Below are 23,734 nucleotides of genomic sequence, written 5' to 3'. Positions count from 1 at the left end.
ACTTTTAATCCAGCATATCCTGTTTCTCTGAGTTGCCAGATTAAAGAGGTTCAAGTACAGCTTTACCGCTCCTCCAAGTAGGGACAATTATAGTGGTGTACCATTGGCATCACAGTTAATCCTGTGACTTGATTTCTCTTTGGATAAGACTTTCCAGTGAATATATCATGAAGTTTTCAGAAACTGGTTTGCACTGGGCAAATTCATGAAGCGTTATAATCTCAAAGCAGCAGAAGAGAACCATCCAAACTCCATAGCTATCATAAAACTTACTCTGGGGACTTTTAGCAGAGCTTTCCTTAATTGCTGCCTCGAACATGTCAGGCCTGTAGATGAACAGATTTGAACATTTTATACAGAATAGAAAAATTACAATCAGTGTATCATTCCCATCCAACAGCAAAGGAAGCACTAGCTGTCTGCCTTCTGAGCAGTCAGGAAATGGAGAGTAAAGTTAGTACAATAATGCTAGTTAAGCTGTTACACTTAAAGTTAACTAGACTTGTGATTACCTTTGTTGTCTACCTTCAACAAATCACTAATAGGTAATGTTTTTACTCTAAGAGTAGGAACATACTGCTATCTTAAACAGCATCTTTCACCCAAATATTCAAGGGAGGTTGCAACACCTAAACATGCCAAAATCCATGTCACACCCTTGTTCCCACATTTGTGCACAGATGTCTACACTAGTCCCAAACTTCGAAATGGCCACAAGCTCATGGGAATAAGGGGACTTCGAAGTAGGCGGGATCCTTCTGAAAAGGAGCCCTGTCGGGACGAGCCGCACGGCGGCGAGGCACGTCAGTTTCGAAGTGCCGCGGCTGTCCGCATGCTAATGAAGCGCTGAATATGCATTTCAGCGCTTCATTAGTAAACATCGAAATGGCCATTTGCATGGCCTTTTCGAAGTTTGGGGCTAGTGTAGACACGGCCATTTTCAACATAAAGCTTTTGCGATCCATCAGAAGCATGATTTAACATCCTTCTTGCTGCAGTGTTGGTAACCTTTCAGCTGCAACTGACTTAAATTACAAAGCCTAGAACTTTCATTAAAGAGCAAATGCAAAGGCACCCTTAGCACAGGAATAACACCAGAAATGTCACTGCCCCCTCATTAAACTGACCCCGAGGAGCATTCAGGATAGAAAACTGTTAAAGTATCCTTCCCCAGTTTGTAAAAAACCCTCTGGCACTGCCTTGTTTGCTAGACGTGTCAGTATACATCCTAATGTGGTTAGAGGAGGAATATAGCACACTTCGGGACCTAACTTTGTTGAGCTTTACAGCTCATTACCATTGACACGGATAGTTCTCTTACTTTTTTATAATAAATTTTATCTTAGATTTGTTTCGCAGGATTTTCTCCAGTCTTGGAATACCAAAAGTAGATGGTCGACGGAATGGTACTCCTTCAGGTAGTCCTTCCACATAGAAATCCTCTGGGTAGGATTCAAATAATGCAAATGGGACCTTGACAGGCTCTTTAAGCCCCAGAGCTTCCCCTGAAATAAAACAGAATATGTCAATTATGGTCCCCCCATCCAAAAAAAAAAAATCATCATCATGAAGAAGGGAATTGGGTTTCCAGCACTGCTGGCAGGCACAAAGCGACTCATGCTCCTCTGATACCTTCTTCCACATATACACAAAGGGAAGATCTCAAGTATGCAGTAAATCAAACAAACATCTCTTCCTGAAAGAGCGTTTGAATCCCTAACAGCACAGGTCCTTCAAACCAGCCACAAGGAGGCACGTGGTAATATAGAATTAATGAGTCTCTAGTGGCCCACAGCGTATCTGTGGATTACTGGAGCCAAACCCGTGCACAATGTCTGTACACCACTCTTCCATCCCCAGTCTTACCTGGAAAAGTTAAGGTGAACTGGACAGTTTGAAATTTTTAGTCCAGGATGAGAGAATCATCCACGTAGGACATAATAGCTACCACAGTTTGCAAGGCTATTACATTTAAAAAGAAGCTAACATGCTTACCGCATTTTTCATTAAAAAGATTTTCAACTTTTTGTTTCAGGTCAGTAATTTTTGCATTCCAAGCCTCTGTCAGGAAATCAGAAGAGTTAGATCAACATTTGCGTATTTGTATTGAGCAAAAAAGTCTATTAATTATATAATTACAGGAATTGTTTATCAATTAATAAGAAGTTAAAAAAAGAAGACAGGAGGACAAAACGGCTACCATACAAAGAAGACCTGAGAACCATTCCCTTTAATCCTAACTCTCACTCTCAGTCAAACTCTTCTCCATGAAGCTTTACAAAAGATCTCGGTTAATAAGCCGAAGAGTCGACTGTAATGAAACCAACAGTTCTACCTTACAGTCCTCACAGCTGTACAGAATAAGAATCTGAGCCAAAATCAAACTTGGAAAAGACCAGAAAGACATGCAACTTCCTTAACAAATATGTAAATAACTAATGGTACTAGTTTACTAACAGGATAGATGTCTATCCAAAAATCCATATGGTCACAGCCTCCCCTGTGCTTTATGAAAATTGGCTTATGAATATGCATAACTCAAAGAAACTTTAGGCAAAACGCATCATGTAACATACCAGTATGAAGTGTGGATCTGCTTCTAATTCTAAATTTGTAAATGTGGTCCCTTGTTGGTATGCCAGAAACACATTAGCTTTGTACTCAACATAACAGTCTGTACATGGTTTTGCTTTTCTTGTGGTTGGTCCTAGAAAGACATGTGACCATGCCACCTGCTACTGGTATTTTTCTGTGGGGATGGCAAGACTAAACAAATGGCCCCTGCCCCTGGAGAAAGTCTGTTTAAGGAAAGCAATCAGGCTTTGGTCTTCAGCTAGCCTTTGAATCTGCCATCCCACCTGAAGGCTATGCCTAGATTAGAGGGATTTGTTGACAGTTTTTGTCAGAAGATATCTTGCAACAAAACTTCTGCTGACCAATTGTGGCCAGATCGCAAAGCAGATTGAAAAAACAATCTGCTCTGTCGACAGACAGCAGCCGGACGGCCTGGGTGCTCCAACAACAAAACAGCCACCCGAAACCAGAGCAGACAGGGTTGCAAAGCATCCTGATGGCGTTTTCCGTTGACAGAAGGCACCTTGGAATGTCTAGACCTGCTTTCTGTCAATAGATCTTTGTTCACAGAGGTATTCTTCCTCGTGTAGAGCAGGGTACAACTGTCAACCAAAATGTTGCGTTCTGTCGACTTACTGCATTTAGGAATCTGGACACTCCCCAGGTTTTGTCAATAAAACCCTCTAATCTAGACACAGCCTAAGAGATTACAGAAGAAGGTGGCAGACCCACACCACAAAAAGATCAACTCTGGCCTGTGAAGAATTGCATCAGAGATAAGAACTATGGTTAGGAATATGTTTTGTAACAGCTCAAAGTTTTAGGATTAGCTGGCTGTTTTATTTTCTCTTAGTAACTTAATTTTATCTGTCTGTTTTCACTTATAATCACCTAAATCCTACTTTTTACACTTAATAAAAACACTTTTGTTATTGTCAAGCCCAGTATAAATAGTTAATGGAAGGCAAAGTGGAGAGAGCAACTGTGTATCTCTCTCTATCATTGATAAAGGGGATGACCCTGTGAGCTTTCTCTGCGTAAAACTTGTATATGGAATAAGATAGATTTAGTTGGGGTTTTGGTCCTCTTTGAGACTACGCTCCCCAGTGCGGTCAGTGGCCTCATAGCTGAACCCTTCCAGAGCTGAGCTGGTTCAGTGTCTGTTGCTCTACTGGGATCTGTTACCCAAACTCTGTGCCTTGGTTTAGGGAGTCCAGAGCTTCTGGCCCAGGAAGACAAAGTGCTGGTGTGCCTCAGAGGGTGGGATGGTTGGCTGGCTGGCTGGCTCTATGACATGACCAGCACAACAGGTGACAATCTCAAGAGGACCCCTATGATCCAAACTGTCACAAATACTAACCCTTCTTACTCCACTCTAAATATTTACTGAGCAAAAGGTAAGTCTTTTCTTTTACATTTTGTAATTATGTTGACAACCCTGTGCAGGGCACGATAGGAAGAAACTTAAACTCCCAATACACAACTCTGGCCCAAATATGTCTTCTAAAGGCAGGGAACTATCAGGAGACAACTGCTCTCTCAGGACCACTGTGAACTGCAGATAGCCCATCCTTTTGAGTTTTATTGTCACCTATCCCATTAAATGCAAACTCAAAGCATCTGACTTCAGTCATCACATGCAGAACAAAGATAACCACTGTTTAAAAAAAATCTTTATTATTATGAAATCTCATAAATTTTCACATAACAAAATTAACAAAGGGTATCAAGGCAGATTAAAACCCGTAATATTTACCAAAAGAAAACTCTCTTCCTCGTGGCTTGAAGCCCATATTGGATCCATTGGTTTGAGAATTAGTTCGAACATCTGTTGTCTGTGGTTTATTAGGACCTGCAAAAACGAAGAAATATATGCAGGTTAAACCTCTGTCATCCACCACCTTTGGGAGCTGACTGGTGCCGGACGAGAGAATTTGCCAGTCCACCACAGGAAGTCAATAATGTTTAGCAGCATTACCAACACTTCCACTTCTTCCTGTACTCACAGAAGATATTTAGGGGTAAATTACAGTTAAATAACAAACACAACACTGGAGAGCCAGGACTGGTGGCGATAACCAAACTCTATGGGACCATGGGAAACCTGCCCACACTCACGATAAATGATCGTCCGGCTAACTAAAAATCACGCTGGATTACCGATGTTGCCAAAGAGAGTTTTGAATTAGAGAGGTTCAATCTGTTTATAGTAATATATAAGAGCAAGATATAGCATACATGTGTGAGAAACAAAAAAGGTAAAATATGGCAACTAATGCTAATGCTAATTAAAACAGACAACAGTGGAACAAGAAAAGGATTGTGGAATTAAACATAATGTACTTCAGCACCAATTTAGTTATTGTTCACCTTTCTCTATTATAGGCCTTAAAATAAGTTCTGATTTCCCTCTTTGGAATGAAGGATACAAATCACTCTGAGGCTGGGTCTACACTAGCACCTCCCTTTCAAAAGGGGAATGGTAATGACACATTTTGGGCTATGCTGCAATGAATAAGGGGATTTCAAAGTGTGCGGAATCCTTCTGAAAAGGACCCCGTGCAGACAAGCCACGTGCGATCAAAACCAGCACTTTCAAAGTGCCACGACCGCCATTATGCAGCACCTCATTAGCCTATCCCGAAGTGTCTCATTAGCATCCCCCTTTTGAAAGCAGGTGCTAGTGTAGACCGAGCCTGAGAGAGCCATCATTCTTCCTATAATTTACAATGTTAATCAGAAACAAAACAGAACTGAAGATATGGTGAAGTTAACTTGAGTTTTCAACATAAGGCAAAACTCACATTTAAAAAATAATTACTGCGTGTACGAAAGGTCTTCAGCCATCAGAACTCTCAAGTTACTGTAATAACAATATTCCCTAAAGGAAGATTTCCTACCTTCTTCAACAGTCACCTCAATCTCTGGAACCTTTGAATTGCTTGCAGGACTTCTTGCTCTCTTTGAACTCTTTGGACTCAGCGCTACAAATCAACAATACTGTTACTCTTCAGTAACAGACACACTGGTTCTTTGTATTATTCAAATCCAAAAGTTAATTCATTTTTACATTTATAAATACCTTTATTTTGTAAATGACTTGACAGTTTTCCTAAGAAATCTGATTTTTTACTTTAAGTATACAAAGATCCAGTTTATACATCAGATGATGACATGGACAGCAAAATCTATGAGACCATAAGATCTTGTAATTTGTGTAGTTTATACCTTTGTATTGTTCCAGTCATAAAATAAATTACTAGTATACTTAATTGCTGTGCATTTAAGCAGATACTTACGTCTGACATTTGCTACATTTCCCAAAGGTTTAAAAGAATCAGGTTTTGTATTTTTTGGGAAAATGATTGGGGGCCATATTGTACCACAATTGCTCATGATGCCTAGCACTTTTTTTTGTTTTGGATGTGGAGCAGTAAGGGGGAAGGTGTCAGAGGCCTGCATGGTTTTCAAGCACTAAGCTCTTAGGAGTAGTAAGGGAGGCAGAATCTGGCTCTCTGTGTTAAGAGTAGTATATAATGTTTAACCACTTACCTTTAGTGTTTACTTTGCTCGCCAATCCAGCAGGCAAATAAGAAGTGACAAGCTCTGGTCTAAAGATGTGAAATATGTTACTGAATGCAGTCTAATAACTTATAGATGCAAAAGTAGTACAGGGAATTATTTACGTAGTTATCGGAATACAGAAAAATTTATATCAAGTCATTGTAATAGTCTGCCAGATCATGAAGTATGGAAGAGTCTATATAAACAAATAGGAAGAAGTTCCAAAATCTAAGGCTAAGTACTTTGCTTTTAGGTCGAGCATGTGTGTGAATATTTCAAGACACTGAACTATCTTCCCTAGATAAACACTGCATGACACACACCAATTACACGTATATACCTCATTTTATGAAATTTAATCAGGAAGACACGCCCTTTTATTAAAGAAAGCAAAAGTGCCAAAATAGTTCACTTTAACTATAAAGGACATTAGGAAGCATCAAAAACCCAAAAGCCTGAGGAACAGTTCACATAATTTTAGCAATAAGCAGACAGAAATAAACCAAATGAGAAACTTACTTTTTAACAATAAATTTGATTTTGCCACTACCCCGGACAATTCTTTCAAGACGTGGAATTCCAAACCACGTGGGACTCCGGAAGGGGATTCCTTCTGGCAAGCCTTCCACATACAAGTACTCAGGGTTCGATTCAAATACTGGGTAGGGAACCTTCACTGCCTCTGAAAGCCCCAGTGCTTGAGCTGAAAATAAAATGTGACTATTTCAATTCTTTTGAGTAAGCCTGCCATTTTTATTACTTATGGTGGCAGTAACACCTCTAATCAGAACCAGAAAAGGACAAAAGGAGCAGTTTAAAACATTTTTCCCATCATCACTCCACAAATGGGAATCACTACATGTAGTGATTTTGTGAATTTCACTAGGTAGCCTCTTACAACAGCTATCAGTCTAGTCCTTGAGTATGTTCTCACCCAAGGATCTCAAAGCCCTTACCGAATTTGCAAAAAAAATCCTGTTCTCAGAGAAGCTTAGAGTGCTGGTATCACTTCCCCTTGGACACAAAGCAAGCCATTAGCAGAGTGGGGAATAAAACTCGAAGACTCCCAGAGCTGCTTTTCACCTACATTTTTAATTTATTGTGTATCATAAAGCCATCTTCTGCACAAGGAGTATTAAAACAGAGTGGCTTACTTAAGGTTTAACTTACCAAATTTCAGATTAAATATCTCTTCCACTTGCTTCCTTAGTTTTGTGATTCTGACATTCCAATCTTCTTTGACTAAATATCAAAAAAGCAGATGCATCCTGGGTTACTGAGCGATTAAATGATATTTGAAAAAAGTGGTACTACTAAGCATATTTCTTCTACTACTGGCATCTACGCTACCAATGCAAAAATAAGTCTTGCTTTCTGTGATGCACAATCACATTCTGATACAAAAGCATTTACATGATGTACTTATTAGTTGTAACTAAAATTATATGCAGAATATACATAATGCTGAGAAAATGTCTAAGCACGAATCTAAACCTCTATCTCTGTCTCAAGTGTTACTTTTAGTGGCGTTGACATAGCCAAAATTATTAATGATTTTAGCCCATGAAATTAAAAATCTTTACAACAGAGCATGAAGATTCAGAGCTTGTCCATACTAAGTGGAAGATCAACCTGGTCAGGTCAATCTTCTGGAGTTTGATTTTGTGCATCTGGTGCAGCTGTAACAAAAATTGATCTCTCTGGGCTTGGCCGTTGACCCCCCATACTCCAGGCTATGGTGTGGAGTAAGGGAGGTCAATGCGAGACTGTAGAACAGGGATTCCCAACCTATGGGCTGCGGTTAGATTTTCTGAGGCTCACCAGCTGAGGTCTTAGGGAGTCATTTGCAGCTCCTGAGCTGCCACTTGACTCCTTGTTGGCTGCCAGTCCCTGCTCCGCAGTGTTCAAATGGAATTCTATTTACTTGGTTTAACAGCTGGCAGGGGGAATCTCACCCTGAAACCAATTAAACCTGAAGGGGCAGAAACGGCCAAGCTGCAGGTGGGGGAAGGGAGCGATACAGCTGGGGGGGGGAGCTGGGCAGAGCCCAACAAAGGAGCAGTGAGGGTCAGCAGGATAGAAGAACTCAACTGTGAGCTTAAGCCTGCTGGGGAGTGGGGGGCAGCTGAGAGCCAGTCAGGGCCCCCCAGCTTCTAGCCATGGGATGGTGGGGGGAGGGAATCATCCTCCCCGCATCCAGCCAGGGCCCCACAGCTGGTGCTGTCAGCCAGGGTTCCCGGCCCCAGCTGGCTTCAAGCCATGCAGCTGCGGGGTCCCCCTCATCTCCCAGCCAGGGTTCCCATGGCTGGGGCTGCTGGCCAGGGCTCCACACCCCAGCTGGCTTCTAGCCGCAGGGCTGCAGTGTCCCGTCCCAAGCCCCGGCCGGGGTTTTGGCAGCAAGAATTAAATTAGATGGTACCAATCTGCACGTACTTCTGACCTGATGATCTTAACATATTTTCCAAATGAATTCAGTAACAAACACTGTGTTTGGTACATGCTAAACCCAGATGGGTAAACAGAGGCTAGAGAAATCTATTAATGCAGGTCCTTTTTCAATGCTCACCACTATGGCTATGTCTAGATTAGAGCAATCTGTCATCAGAAGTTTTTGTGGGAAGATATCTTATGACAAAACTTCTGCTGATAGATTGCATCCAAACTGCAGAACAGATCACTCTTTCGATCCACTCTGTCGACAGACTAGCCAGACTGTCCGCCTGCTCTCTCAACAAAACAGCCACCCGGAACAGAGTCAGACAGGGTCACTTGGCTGGCACTCCCTTCTGGGAGCCCCAGCTAGACAGGCCCTTAAAGGCCGCCCCCCCCCCACCCCCCACATCTGTTCCGTGCCCATGCTGAGGCATGCCTAACTCCACGAGGGACAGCACAGCTGCTACAGCAGGGCTTCGATGCTTTCTGGCAGACGCAGCCTTTTGCAGAGAACCATGGTGCCAGAGCATCCCTTGGTCTTGCATTGGCCCCACCCAGAAGTGCTTCAGCACCTGCTGCACCTCCTGATGGCTGTCCTCTTTCTCATGGACGGCAAGCCTGACACCACTTTTGAGGAACTGGCCGCAGCTGCCGGACCATCACATGTGCACACACCACCCAGGGGCACAGGCAAATCCGGAGGTACTGCACCAGTTCTGACTGGGGGGCTGGTAATGGGGCAGTGGGACCATCAGCAGTGGCTTCAGAACTTTCACATGCAGAAGGCCACCTTCCTGCATCTCTGTGCCCGGCTCACCCCTGCCCTCCAGAAACAGGATACCTGGCTGTGGCCCACCATCCCCCTGGAGAAGTGGGTTGCAGTCACCCTTTGGGAGCTCACCAGTCCCAAAACCTACACCACTCGGTGGAAAACCAGATTGGTGTGAGGAACTCCACCGTCAGGACCCTCCGCGTGCAGGTAAGGCATTCTTGGGCTGCAGTCCCTTCACAGAGGTGGGGGGTGTGTCCACCAAAGGGGGACCCCTGGGAAGCGGGGTCGGGGAGAAAGCTCCATCCCCGGGGGACCATGCTGTCCCACCCTTGCATAGTCCTGCTGCTGGGGCAGCCTCACTGGGGGCTGGGGGAGAGAGGGTGGGAGGGGGCAGGGAACCACTCCAGGGCCCAGGGATGTCCTCCTGTAGCTCCTGACAGCCATCAACACTATCCTGCTGTGGAGGGTCATTCGCCTGGCTGACGTGGATGCAGCTGTGGTCAGATTTGCTGTCCTGGTTTTCCCAAACTGCATCAGGGCTATTGATGGGACCCACATCCCCATCTATGCCCTGGACCACAGCGCAACCAAGTATATCAATTGCAAGGGATACATTCCATTATGCTGCAGGCCCTCGTTGGCCACTGTGGACAATTCACTGACATTTATGTTGCATGGTCCAGCTGGACACACAACGCCTGGGTGTTCTGCAACTCCAGCCTGTGCTGGAGGACAGAGGTGGGCACATTCATCCCCAGCCAGAAGCTGGCAGACAGGGTCATGCAGATGCCACTCTGCATTGTGGGGGACGCAGCCTGCCCCCTCATAGCCTGGCTCATGAAGCCTTACACCAGCCAGCTGGACCCAAGCCAGGAACTCTTTAATGCCCACCTCAACTTGGCCTGGATGCAGGCTGAGTGTGCCTTCTGGCCACCTGAAGGCACTCTTCAGGTTCCTCTCCAATGCCTGGATGTGGGGGACCACAACATCCCCGAAGCTGTGGCTCTGTATTGTGCCCTGCACAACAGAGTGGAAGGGAATGGGGAGGCGGATACCAGCCTCAGTATGAGCAGCCAGGCACAGTTACAATCTGTCAGGCCCATCGGGATGTGGTGCAGATCCAGGAGGCCCTGAGGGAGAACTTCTCCCACCGCCCTCAATAGCCCACCCCAGGGTCCCCCCAGCATGGGCCTTGGGCCCAAAGCCCTATCCTGTCCCTAGCATGATCCCTCCCTTCGCCCCCTCCCCAACTCCTGCCCAATAAGCATGGATGAGGAGATGGTGCTCAGATAACTGGTTTACTTAAAGAAAAACAAAAAAAAGAGTGTAATAAATGATGTACAATAAAGCAAAGTGCACAACCAGCGACCTATATACAGTGTGGGGGGGCAGGGCTTGGGATAGGGGGTCATCAGAACTTGGATGGCAGGAACCTCAAAATATGGAGGGGGTGGGGGCCAGAAGCAGCTTGGCCTTGGGATCCCCACCCACCAGAGGGTTGGGGCTCCCATCGGGGCTAGGTTGGGGCCAGGAGCAGAAGGAGGTACAGAGGCAGTAGGGCTCTGGATCGGCAGGGCTCATCTGGCCTCCCATGAGGCTAGCAGAAGGCTGGGTCCTGTGCCCGGGGGCTGCCTGCAGGGTGTGAGTGGCACATGCTACCTTGCATGCTGTTCCACGTGCTGGAACTGCAGCGTGGGGTCTCACCAACATTATTTTCAAGGGTGGCCACATTACTGATCTCTTACAAACCCTGTGAAGCGTATACCAGTATTCCTAATAGCAAAAGTAATACAGGAAGTCCCCAACTTACATATGAGCTGTGATCCAAAAACTTGTAAGTTGGTTGTTTGGAACTCAGACTGCATTTTTCACCATAGAAACAAGGTTATAACTGGTGGTTAGGTTCCCAGGCTAGCTCACAAAAGCCCACACAACTCAATGTAGATGAAATATTCTGTATTTGCAATTAAAAACAGCATAAATCACTTTTTTAAATATAACCTTGAATGTTGGTGCTCAAGGAAAGGCAGGTTTATTTACAGAAGGATATGGAGGTAAATGGAGATTCTGAAGGGGACTTATGGGCATCCTCTGGCTGCCTCCTGGCCCTCTCCCCTCAACGCGCTCTGCACCAGCTCTGGCGGCCAGCCCCCATGGGCTCAGCACTGGCTCTGGCAACCCTGCCAATTCCCTCCCCACAACCTGCCACAGGCTGTACACCCAGCCCCTAATCACTCACCAGGAGGCAGTGAGCAGCACAAGCACAAGCCAGCCAACTCCAGAGGAGCAGGTGATGGCCAGGCAGCCAGTGATTGGGGAAAAGTGGCAGTTTCCACTTCAAAGAGCCTCTTCTCTCCAGCAATTGGCTACAAAACCCCTCCTGCTCCTCCAGAGGCCTCTGGCCAGCACTTGAGCTACTAGCTACCACCTATGCCTCTTGGCTGCTCTCCTGAAGCTGTAGGGGAGCTTTAGCTTGTATATACAGGTGTTTGTAAGCTCTATGTCTGAAACTCAAGAAGTGCCTGTTGTGTGTTTTGTTCTCTTAAAAAAATAAAAAGACACAGTGTCCAAATTTTGTTCACACACCAAACAACAACTCCACACTCCTCCCTCAGTAAGAAGGAAATTTTTTAAACGTGCATAAAAGTGAGGAAGAGAATTAATTGTCAGTGAAGATATATTTATAATGAAACACCTTTGCTCTTACAAAGCTTGTGGTTAATTTCTAATCTAAAAAAACATGAAAGATTTCTTCAAGTACAAACATATTAGTTTATGAGAATTTCTTCTGTATTTATACAAACAGTAAAAGCCCTTTATCTGGTATGCAGGGGGTGGGAAAGAACAGAAGGTGCCAGTAAATTAAGAGGGAGGGTTTTAGAGACTGCAGGTGCCAACCCCCACAGCTCCCATTGGCCATGGTTCCTGACCAATGACCTAGGAGATGCTGAATGAGCACTCCGGGAGGGGAGAGAAAGCAGCAAGCCAGCAAAGGCATGGCCTGGTGGCTCCACCAGCAACAGCAAGGACAGGGAGCCACTGGAGGCGAGCACACTCCCTCTCCTCCCTCACACAGCACCCCAGCCCCTCCCGCTCTCCACTCCCTGCCCCAAGCCCCCTTGTGGACCTAAACTCTCTTCAGAATATGCCCCACAGCCCCAGCCAGACTCCAGCTCTCTGCCAGTCCTGCAACAACTGCACTATAAACCAGGCAGTTTGCAGATTAGAAATGCCATTTATTGAGCTTGCCAGTAGGTGAAGTGCTGGGTAAAAGAGATTTTGCTGTATTTGTCACCACTTTTCTCATGCACAGAGACCAGAAAAATTTATTTCATTTGTCTATTCTGCACATGGATTGATAGATGGAATTTGCATACAGTATGGATCCTACCTGGTGTGTTTGATCTTGGCTGAGTAACTTCCGTTGGACTGAGAGTCAGTAGTTCTGGCCTGTAATTAGAGAGCAGGTTATAAAGTGTCCTATATGGTCTGATTTTATTTTTTGTTTTAGGAATCTGTTTTGATTTTAATATTATTTAAAATTGTTGCCAACATGTGCTAGGTGCTACCCAGATAATTAGGAATATGAGGGCCTAAATCATGAACAGCCAATTTTCTTTGCAACATGAAATATCTCCTGACTGCACGGTGCCAGACCTCAGAATGACGTATGATGTCACAAAGCACAAATCTTTCTTTTTGCATCAGTCAATCAGTCTCCTGGCCATTTTCTCTTACTTTTTCAATGTATGCCCCAACATGGCCACCTACCTTTTGATTACAAATTTTATTCTGTTTCCCACTTGAATAATCTTTTCCAGACGAGGGATTCCATACCAGGATGGACTCCTAAATGGAATGTTCTCTGGGAGACCCTCCACATAGAGATCATTGGGGTGAGCCTCGAATTTCTGGTATGGAACAGCTTTTGGCTCAGTGCTCCCTAGGGCCTCACCTGTTAGAATAATAGAAATTCAACAAATAAATCCAGTGGTTGATCAGTTCAGTCAAACATTTTGATTCAGCAAAACCTATACTACAAATAGTAACAGAGAGAAAGCCGTGCTAGTCTACATACTATCAAAACAAAAAAGTCTCTGGGCCATCACATAAACAGAAGCTTTGGACACAAGCTTAGCAAAGAAAATCCGAACCTATTAGAGTTCAAATTGAAGACACAGCTTAGTGGACTAATCATCATATTATCTCATCTGATGTTCAGGACATAGCCCACCAACAATATCAGATTGAAGATTAATATCAATGAGCTTGGACAGGAGAAATGGTCAAAGTAGGATTTGGCTCAACGCAGTTGTAACTTATTTTCATACAGTATCACATTTTCAGGAGCTACATTCTTGATCTGCATATGCTCCTAAGCAGATTGCAGGAAATATTTAAATTCAAACAGACCAGAAATGCTCAGCTATCAATCCTAACAATGCCAGAAAGGATATACTGTCTGTTAAAAAATAAGCTCGCTGCTTTACCACAACTGGAGAGAAAAATCCAACTGCAAAAGGGATCAAAGCCATAAAAGGCAATTTCATATATTAGTTTAGAGTCTTTTAGTGCAAACTTACCCTTCTGAACTAACATCGCAGCAATATAAGGTTTATTTTTGCTTAATAATCAGGATTTCAAGCATTTGGGAAAATTGTCATTCAAAAGTTTCATTTACTTATGCCTCAGAAGGATCCAGTGAAGCTTTCTTAAGGATAGCTAATATGAAACCAAATAGCTATGGATTAAAAACTGGAGTACTTGCAGTGTACTCACCAAACTTTTTACAGAAAAGTTGATCTACCATCTTTCTTAGTTTGGTAATGCGGGCATACCACTCTTCTTTCACTACAATTAACAGCAACAGAACAAAGATAACATTCCTTACTTATTTTGATTAACTGCAAGATTCTAAAGACAAGTGACACATAGCTGTTATTTGCTAACACTATACAACAAAGCAAGAGATATTAATTTTCCCAACCATAGGGATATCAAGTACACTTCACATATTTTCATACTACTCCTACTGTACCCTAAAGTAAAACAGCAAAAAGTGCTGGACTGGGGGGGTGGGGGAATCACAAAAGCAAGGATACAGTAATGTTTTGCACTCCATGCTTACCACATCCTATGCCTGTAACCACCTGAATTTGGTTCTCCAAAAGGTGGATAATGAGTTCAAAACAGTGAGTGATCATACTTTGTAGGGCACATACGATAGCTTCATGCAATTGGTTAAACATGGAATGACATCCTTAAAACTTATTTTCTATGCTTAATTCAAGCCTTGTTTACAAACACAGGTATTTAGTATTTGTTTTTCTTTAAATACTAGCATATGGCCACACTGAGGCCAGATCTCCACTAGGGGAGAAAGTTGACCTAAGATACGCAACTCCAGATATGAGAGCAGCATAGCAGGAGTCAATGTACCTTAGGTAGAATTTCTCTGACATCCCCACAGCAGGAGGTCGACGGGAGAAACTCTCGCTTCAACTTTCCTTACTCCTTGTGACTGTAAGCCATACCAGGCTTGACCACAGCGTTCAATTTAGCAGGTCCATACTAGATCTCTGGCACATCAACCCAGTATTAAGTGTTGACAAGATCTCAGAATGACACACAAGATTCATCAATGCAGATTCTTATACCTATGCGTTCATGCTCTGCCATGGACTCAGGTACTCTCCAATATTCCTAATTCCCTGCCTCAGATCACGGCTGACAATGAGCATTTTTGGGGTTTAGGAGGCTTATATGAACTACCATAGATTCAAACTACATTAGACATATATATTCTCTTAACATCCAACTTATTAGCAAAACCTGACATTGAAGTGTGGAGATGTGGTAGGATAACAACTTCATCAAAACCCATACTAAGGAAAGCAATTTTCCAATTGTCATTTATATAATGCTATGTATATTTTTCTTTTAAAAAATAATCCTTTGTAGTCTAGCTTTGGGGGAAAAAGAAACTGACGGACACAGAATATAATGTGGATAAATGCTTGCACTCTTATCTTGAGTAGAAATAACTTGTCACCTGGGCTTTGAGTGTAGGCAAAAGAATGCAAGAATATCTATTGGGAATACGCCTCATGGAGAAAAACAAATAATTATATGAATTATCTTTTGAATTAAAAGTGGTGCCTTTGCCAACAGCCATGAAGATAACCAATATCACCATTAATATATTTTTTGCCACACTCCAGCCTAGTCACACACTTTGTATAAAGATATCAACTTAACAAAACACACATACTGATAAATTCACCTCTGTAGCCACTAAAATGCCATCAACTGTGCAAATAAATCATTTACTGTACCATGAAATTAGCCTTTCTACGTGGCCAATTTAATCTGGTGGGTTAGCTTAGTAAGATTCTTAAAAGCACCACATCCCTTGAAGTTAAAAAAGTGACACAGCTAACTTAGCCACTCACATCTCATTTTATATTTACCACTTGTTTTATGCAACAAGTTTGGTTTATATTCAGGTTCATAAATTAATTGTCCTAGACTGCATGTTTTATTTTCTAAATACAATAATAACTATAACTATAACAACAACATCATCATCATCATCTAGTTCTTATTTTCATCCACAGATCTCAAAGTACTTTAGAAAGAAGGTCAATAATGTATATGTGCAAGTTTACTGTAAGAACATTTATGCCTATGGATTTTTTTGCCAATATTTTTTGCCTATTCCCATTTTGTGTATTTTGGGGCAGTATGTGTTACCAAGCATTTTCATTTTTAAGCCCTTCAGAACCTTCAATATGAAGATCACCATTTGACAGGCCACCTCAACCCACCTAATGAGTTTTCCAAATTCTGAATTTGAAAAGTATTGTTCTAATTTTTCTGGCTTGAAAAGAGCCCAACAGTAGTATGGAATTACAACGTAAGCAAATATTGTTTCATACAGACCAGGACTCTCTGCATCTTAATTGTCAGATTTATTTCCTCTTAGGCAGAGTCACCATGGTCTGAAATGTGAATTTGAGGGTGGGAATAAATATTGGGAGTACTGCTAACTATTCACAAAATATTTCCAGAAAACTAGGCTTTTCATTTACTTGCTGAAAATGCCTTCATTTGGTTTTCGGCTCACTTATTTGGTTTTACAAAGAAGGGGTTTCAAAGTAAGGGGATCCTTTCGAAAGGCCCTGTCTACACAGGTGGCATGCGTTCCGAAAGCGAACTTTTCGAATCACACATAGCTGCCATTATCCTAATGAGGTACTGCATATTCATGCCAGCATTTCATTAGCATATTCCAAACTGCCTCATTAACATGTCCCCTCTGAAAGTGAATAGGACTCATACCTCTTTCTGAATAAAAGACATTCCATCATACTACTGTTAAGCAACTTAAAAGTTTACAGTGCCCACCTCCTGCAGCTGGTTTGTCAAGCGGTGCATCTTCTCGTGTTGAATTCAAAAGCTCATGTCTGAAAAATTTTAACAAATATACATCCTTCAAAATTAACATACCCTTTTTGATAGGTTTTTGACAAATTATAAGTTATAGCATACAGTTTTGTAGCAAATTCTACTGTTAGCTAGCTCTGTGGAACCAGAAGAGTATACAGGATTCACAGAATACCGGTTATAGTTAATGCCAACACTTAAGGATATTACTACAGAGTGTCAAAAGAATTTGACAATTTTCTTTTGTGCTGATATATACATGGTTTTCTTGACCTGAAAAACTTTCATAGTCACTAATAAATTTAAGGTTTCTGATGTTAAGTGTGGGCTCTGCTATACCCTTCACAGGGAGAGACAAAGAACTGAATGAAAAACTTGATCTTTCTAAAGCAAAAAAGGGTGTTTTAATCTTATAATTATTGTTTGTATGGTATAGCACCTAGGAGCCCTAACCTTGGACCAAGAACCCAGGCACTGTATGAACACAGAACTAAAAGACAGCCCCCGCTTCAAGGGGTTTACAATCTAAATCAATGTAATTTCATTTACTAAAAATGTTCAAGGAATTTCATTAATTGCATTTTTTGTTTTTCATCCCACATGGAAAAAAAATTCATGCCTCAAAAAGTTACTGTGACAAAGAATGTTCTCCAGCCAGCTCTGGTTACTACAGGTTGCACCTCCTTCATCTGGCACCCTCAGGACCTGATTAGTGTTGGATGAGAGAACTTTCTGGATGAATGGTGGTCTGGTGCCTGCTGTCCCCAACACAAACCCCGGGGCAGCATCATCAGGGATGTCAGTGTGGTCTAGACCCACGGGTGCCTGGTGTAGCCCTGGCTTGGCTGCTGGCACGGTCCTGGCCCCCACAGGTGCATATGCAGCCTCAGCCAGGATGCCTGCATGGTACCAGCCCCGCGGGCACCGGATGCAGACCTGGCCTTGCAGAAGCTGACTGTGGGATGCAAGCCCCACTGGGCTCTCCTGCCTGGGCTCCCCTTACTAATCTCCCAACCCAGGTCTCTTGTCCAGTAACCTTCATGATCCTTCTAGACAACAGATGTTGCTGGATGAGAGAATTCCTGTTTTGGGAGGTTTAACCGGTACATGCAACAAAAGCGGTGGAAAGATAACAGAACTGTGATACTTTAATTTAAGAGAAGGTAGAAGATGTTAGTATAAAAAAAATGAAAATCTTTGTTTGGCAGGGTTAATTTTCCAAGTGACAAAGATGGGAGATCTAGCAAATAATAAAATAGTTGCTGAATTGGAGTCTAATCTCATCACACATTCATCTTACTTTCCTGGACATCCACAAAAGTTACAAGATTTGCACAAAAAAAATTCTCTTAAAATCTGGAAGATTAATATCAATGCTAAATGGAAGACGATGTATGGAAAAAATATTTTTCCTTTTAATTTAATTATGGGCTTGATCCAAAGCCCATTGTCGTCAGTCAGTGGAGATTTCCATTAACAAAATTACACATCAAAATGGCAAGTGTCCTGTATCTTGGCTTCATTTTTCTTAATTACACTATCACATTGGTCTAAAGTGAAAACCAAGCTATGAATAGTGAATGTCACACTAGCAGCCATTGGACAACTCAAGACAACATTCTGATAGGAAAAACAAAAGACCACATCAAAACTTGAACTTCAGATGCAGATCCTTGGCTGGTGTAAACTGGAATAGCTCCAAAATCAATGCAATTATGCTAAATTACACCAGCAGAGGATCGGGCCCATGATATTAGAGAAATTTTTCACCAGTTGGGATTTTGTACTATAGGTTGAACCTCTCTTGTCCAGCACATTCATCCAGTAATATCCATAATCCAGCATGATTTTAGTTAGCCGGATGTCTGCTTATTATGGGTGAGTTTCCTATGGTTCCCAAAAGTTTGTTTCCAGCCACCAGTCCTGTCTCTTCATGTTCTGTGCTGTTATTTGGCTGTAATTTACCTCAAATGTCCTCTAAGAGCCCAGTGAGCAGTAGAAGTGTTGGTAATGCTGTTAGACAATACCGACCTCCAGTGGTTCAGTACCAATGAGATCTCAAGGGTGCTGGACTTGAGAGGTTCAATCTGTATCAGTTAGTGTTGATTACTTAAAATCAAGTTATTTAAATCACTAATTTTAAATCATCAAGGGGGGGAAAAAATCAGTGACTCAAATCAAGCTTCCCAATAATACCCGATACTTCTTCACATATTTCTTAAACAATGGTGCAAATCTGAACACTAAAATATGTTAATTTACAACTCGGTACAGGTTGTACCTCCTAAAACTGGTACCCTCTAGCGTGGCAACATCTCATTCAGCAGGACCAGGGATTTTCCTGGACCAGAGAGCTGGGGCCGGAGCACCAGCATCTGCCAGTAATCCTGTGGGGGGCCAGGGCTGGAGTCATGGGGGCCAGCTGTGGCAGTGAGGCACGGTCAAAGAGCTAGTGGGGGAGCAGCTAGGGACTGGGGGGGCATTAACCTCCCCACATTTAGCAAAATCCCTTGCTTTGGACCCCTGAGGTCTTGAGAGTGCCAGACCAGAGAGACTGCAACCTGAACAGCATTGTGCAACGTGTGTAATATTTTAGTTAACCTGATTTTTATTAATTTAGGAAAAATAGTACATAATACTCTTTACCTGTGTGAAGCCACAGATGCAGCAGTAGTACCTTAGGAATGTTAAGAACTAAATCATACACAGACAAAATAGCATTTATATTTTATTAAGCTAAAACTTAAAATGTTACATAAATGTTTCATACTGGCAATTGCAGCAATCTCCTGATTTGCCAGCTGACGGCTGTCAAACTCTATTCTTTTACAAAATTTTAACATTTATTGACTCTAGCAGACAAGTCATCACAACATGAAATGTACAGTGTCCTTAAAACTTCCACACCTAGCTCTCATCTTCCCATCTCTCACTGTCATTTTGATTTACAGACTGAAAAGGAAATATGAGTTTTGCTGCTTTTTTAACTTCCAGTTGATTTTTTAGCTTTTAGTACCGAACAATGAAAATTTTCCCTCTCTGTTCCTGGAGAGGAAGCTACTGCTGTGGAAAAACTTGTTTTTTCTAGAAACATCCAAAATAGCAAAAAGCTTGGAAATTTACTTCATTTATCACACTTATACTAAAAGACAGTACCTTAAAGAAAGATGCACAGCAAAGTGAATTTTTCCATTACTAACCAGCTGACATGCACTGTTCCTCACACATATCCACATCTTTACCCACTTCATTTTTTCCCCAAAAAGCAGTTTTCCTTAGGATATTCCATTTTTGCAACTAGGCCCCGTATCTCCTTTTTGCACTGCTCACACTTGACACAGTCTCCTTGTTTCACCCAGGAAACAAATTGCTTCAAAATATCTTCAGATGAGGTCTCTCTTACACCTCAAAGCCAAGACAGTTTTTCCACAGGAAAAGCTGAATAACGTCTCCCCTTTTCCTTTCCAATCTACTCCAGTGTTCCTTTCTACTTTGCCTCATCTGCTCTTAAATTACGTTTCCCTGTCTTTAGCACACAGTCTTTTAGGATGTGTCTACACTTGAGTTCTGTTGACCAAATGAACCTGTGGAGCGACCACATTCCCAAGGCATTCTGTTGACAGTAAATGGCCAGAATGCAGCACTTCTGTCGACAGCGTTCTGCCGCTCTCCCATGAGGCAGAGTGCCTCTCTCAACAGATCTGTTGACAGAAAGCCAGTGGGCCTTCTGTCAACCGAAAAGTCCTCCATGGCACCAGGGGAATGCCCTGCCTTGGGATACCCTGTCCACAGCAAGCAGAGCTCAATGCTCCCTGCCCTGAGCCACTCTTAAAAGTGCAGAGAGCCCCAGAAACCTCATGGCAGGAAGTTGAGAGCATGGAAGTAGCCCAGCAGCACGCTTTCTGTCTGCATACCCTCAGAGTCACTCCTGACAACACAGCAGGGCGAGATGGCAGGGAGCCAGGCCCCTGGTGACCCTCCTGCTCCTTCCAGGAAGCAAGGGACCCATCAGCCACCCCAGGACACAAAATGTCAGGCTCCCTCCTGGATCAGGCCCAAGATCCAGGATTTGCTGGACATGTGGGGTGAGGAACACTCCCCCATTGACCCCTTGACTAAGAAGAGGAAAAAAAGAACAGATCAAAACTTGAACTTCAGCTGCAGAGCTGATGGCACAGACCACCCCACCTGCACCACAGAGCAGGTGCAGGCAAAAGGCAAAGAACTGCACTGGGTTACACCTGGGCCTGAGATGCCAAGTGGATGTCAGGGGAAGGACCCACTACCTGCCCCTACTACTGGGAGCTCCATCGCCTCCTGGGGAGCAACGACACCTCCCCTCCGCCTGCCCCTGTGGACACAGCAGAAGAGTTCCGCCCCTGTCCCCCGCAGCCAGAGCCCAAGGAGGACCAGGAGCATCCTGGGATCAAACACTCGCTAGAGCCAGAGGTGGACACGGGCTCAAGGCCAGCTACAGAGCCCTCATCATCGTCCTGGACTCAGGCCCCTGCAGGGTGTCCTTCCTGGAGCTCTTTGAGGGTCCCTCTGGTAAGTACGCCCTGTGTCACACACCCAAGGCATGAGGAGTGGGCACAGATGGGGTGTGCTCCAAGCCTCACCAGGCTGGCTTGAGTGGGACCTCATGCTGCTGTCCCAGTACATGGAACCATGGGCAAGGCACTGGCATCTGGCTGCACCTGCTGGCCAGATGCTCCTGTTCTCCCCAGCATCTCTGCCACAATGCGTGATGGCTATGCACGCCTGCCCCTCCTGCCGACTCAGACCCCGCTGCAGCCCCACCACCTCTGTACCTCTCCCTGCCCCTAGCCCCAACCTGGCCCTGACGGGAACCCTCTGAACCCACAGCAGGAGGGGACCCCGAGGCCATCACCACTCGGGGTCATGGCCCCTCACCTCCTGCATGGATTGACACCCCCCAACCCAAGCTCCCCATCCCAGCGCTGATGTTCCCCGGCCCACCCCATACATAGCCAAATGGTTCTGCTCTTTGTACACAGGCTTTTTATTACAACGCTTATTTTTAAACTATTTATCCATATTTCAAAAGAACACTTATTTGAATACCACCTCCACATCCATTTTTATTGGGGAGGGGTCAGGGAGAGGTGAGGGGGCCAAGGAAGGAGTCGTAGTAGGGACAGGATAGAGCTGCGGGCCTAAGACCCCGCTGGGGGTCCCTGGCGGTCATGGGAGCAGCTCTCCCTTAAGGCCTCCTGGATCTGCAACCTGTCCCCTAGGGTCTGGGTGGATGGAAGCTGCACTAGGCTGCTCATAGCCATGGGCAGCATTCACCCCCCAACCCCTGGGGGAAGACCTCCCACTTCCCCTCCACAAGGCTGTGAAGGGCACAACACACCTCCACAAATGGGGGACACTGTGCTCCTCCATGTCCAGGTGGGTGAGGAGAAAGCATGCTTTCAGGTGGCCAGAAGGCACGATCAATCTGCTTCCAGGCCTGGTTGAGTCAGGCACTAAAAGCCTCTTGGCTCGGGTCCAGCTGCCTGGTGCAGGGCTTCATGAGGGAGTAGGCGGTGTTGCCCATGATGCACACAGTGGCATGTGCACATCCCCAACCACCAGCTTCTGGCGGGGATGAAGATGCCTGTCTCCATCCTCCAGAAGAGGCCACAGTTGCAGAACACCCATGTGTCATGTGCCCAGCCTGACCACCTGACAAACATTGAGGAACAGAGGCCGACCAGAGCCTGCAGCACGATGGAGAAATATCTGCAGCGGTTGATGAACTGGCCATACTGTGGTCTGGGGTACGGATGGGGATGTGGGTCCCGCTGATAACCCCAAAGCAGCTGGGGAACCCCAGAGTGGCGAATCTGCCCATGACCGTGTCCACGTCTGCCAAACGGATGACTCTCTGCAGTGTAAGCGTGCTGATGGCATTCACGACCTGCAAGGGGAGGGGACCAAACACACACATCAGGGTCTATAGGAGTCCCTGGGCTCGGGGGGAAGGGGGGGGGTGGGAGCGGCAAGGTGGGGGGAGGTCCCCTAGTCCCCAGGCTGGGTCCCCTGCTCCCTGCAATCCCCTCCCCATGAGCTTTCCAGGTGCCCCCCATGAGGCCACCCCCACATCAGCAAGTCTGCGTGAGGGCAGGACAGCTTCCACACCCCACCCCTCACAGCCCCAACCCTGCTCCCTCAGAGTCCCCTTTGGGTGGGACACCCACCCCACCCTTCATGCAGGGCCAGAAGCCCAAGAGTGCCTTACCTGCATGAGGACAGTTTCAATGTTGGACTTCCCCACACCAAAATTGGTTCCCGACAGAGTGGTAGCTGTTGCAGGGGTGGCAAACTTCCATAGAGCAATGGCAATCCACTTCTCCACAAGGACGGCGGGCCGCAGTCAAGTGTGCTGTCTCCAGAGGGCAGGTGTGAGCCAGGTGCAGAGCTCCAGAAAGGTGTCCTTCTGCATGCAGAAGTTCTGGAGCCACCGCTAGTTGTCCCACTGCACCATGATGAATCAGTCCAGTCGGAACTGGAGCTGTGCCTCTAGACCTGCCTGAGTACCCTTGAGGGCAAGCACAGGTGGGCCATTCGTTATCAGGGCCATGCTCCTCAAAGGTGGTGTCTGGGGGAGTGGACAGGGGCCTTTTGAACCTTGCTGGGCTCCTGGAAGGGACTGCTGGCCATGCGACCCTGTCTGATGTGGTTCCAGGGGCCGTTCTGTCGAGAGAGCAGAAGGGCAGTCTGGCTGATCTCTGTCGACAGAGCAGATCACTTTTACGATCCGCTTTGCAGTCTGGCCACAATCCATCAACAGAAGTTTTATCAGAAGCTGTCTTCCGAGAGATACTCCTCTCAATGCATTGCTCTAGTGTAGACATAACCTCAAACTCCTCTGCCTTGCTTGGCCCAGCTGCAATGCCACATAAGCACAGAACAGTCCTATTCACACTGTGTCTTTCT

General features: G+C 44.7%; 1 protein-coding gene across 7 annotated transcripts in view; it reads right to left on the bottom strand.

Annotated features, from left to right (window-relative positions):
* The window catches only part of GTF2I (general transcription factor IIi), a 91,860-nt gene that overhangs the window by 11,226 nt on the left and 56,900 nt on the right, over positions 1–23,734 (bottom strand). For 6 of the 7 annotated variants that reach the window (XM_075014002.1, XM_075014001.1, XM_075014004.1 and 3 more), the window contains 12 exons: positions 16,751–16,809; positions 14,123–14,194; positions 13,115–13,298; positions 12,735–12,793; positions 7,309–7,380; positions 6,658–6,841; positions 6,127–6,185; positions 5,475–5,558; positions 4,331–4,426; positions 1,996–2,061; positions 1,322–1,505; positions 274–326 (listed from right to left, as the gene is read on the bottom strand). In XM_075014002.1, the coding sequence (XP_074870103.1) occupies positions 274–326; positions 1,322–1,505; positions 1,996–2,061; positions 4,331–4,426; positions 5,475–5,558; positions 6,127–6,185; positions 6,658–6,841; positions 7,309–7,380; positions 12,735–12,793; positions 13,115–13,298; positions 14,123–14,194; positions 16,751–16,809 (1,172 nt within the window). Of the gene's footprint in view, positions 1–273; positions 327–1,321; positions 1,506–1,995; positions 2,062–4,330; positions 4,427–5,474; positions 5,559–6,126; positions 6,186–6,657; positions 6,842–7,308; positions 7,381–11,154; positions 11,298–12,734; positions 12,794–13,114; positions 13,299–14,122; positions 14,195–16,750; positions 16,810–23,734 lie in introns of those variants that run through there. The other variant, XM_075014007.1, reaches the window with a different exon arrangement.

This window comes from Carettochelys insculpta, chromosome 19 (assembly GCF_033958435.1).
Source record: "Carettochelys insculpta isolate YL-2023 chromosome 19, ASM3395843v1, whole genome shotgun sequence".
Lineage (NCBI taxonomy): Eukaryota > Metazoa > Chordata > Testudines > Carettochelyidae > Carettochelys > Carettochelys insculpta.
Note: the sequence above shows the minus strand (reverse complement) of the source record. Positions and strands in the feature narration are given on the sequence as shown.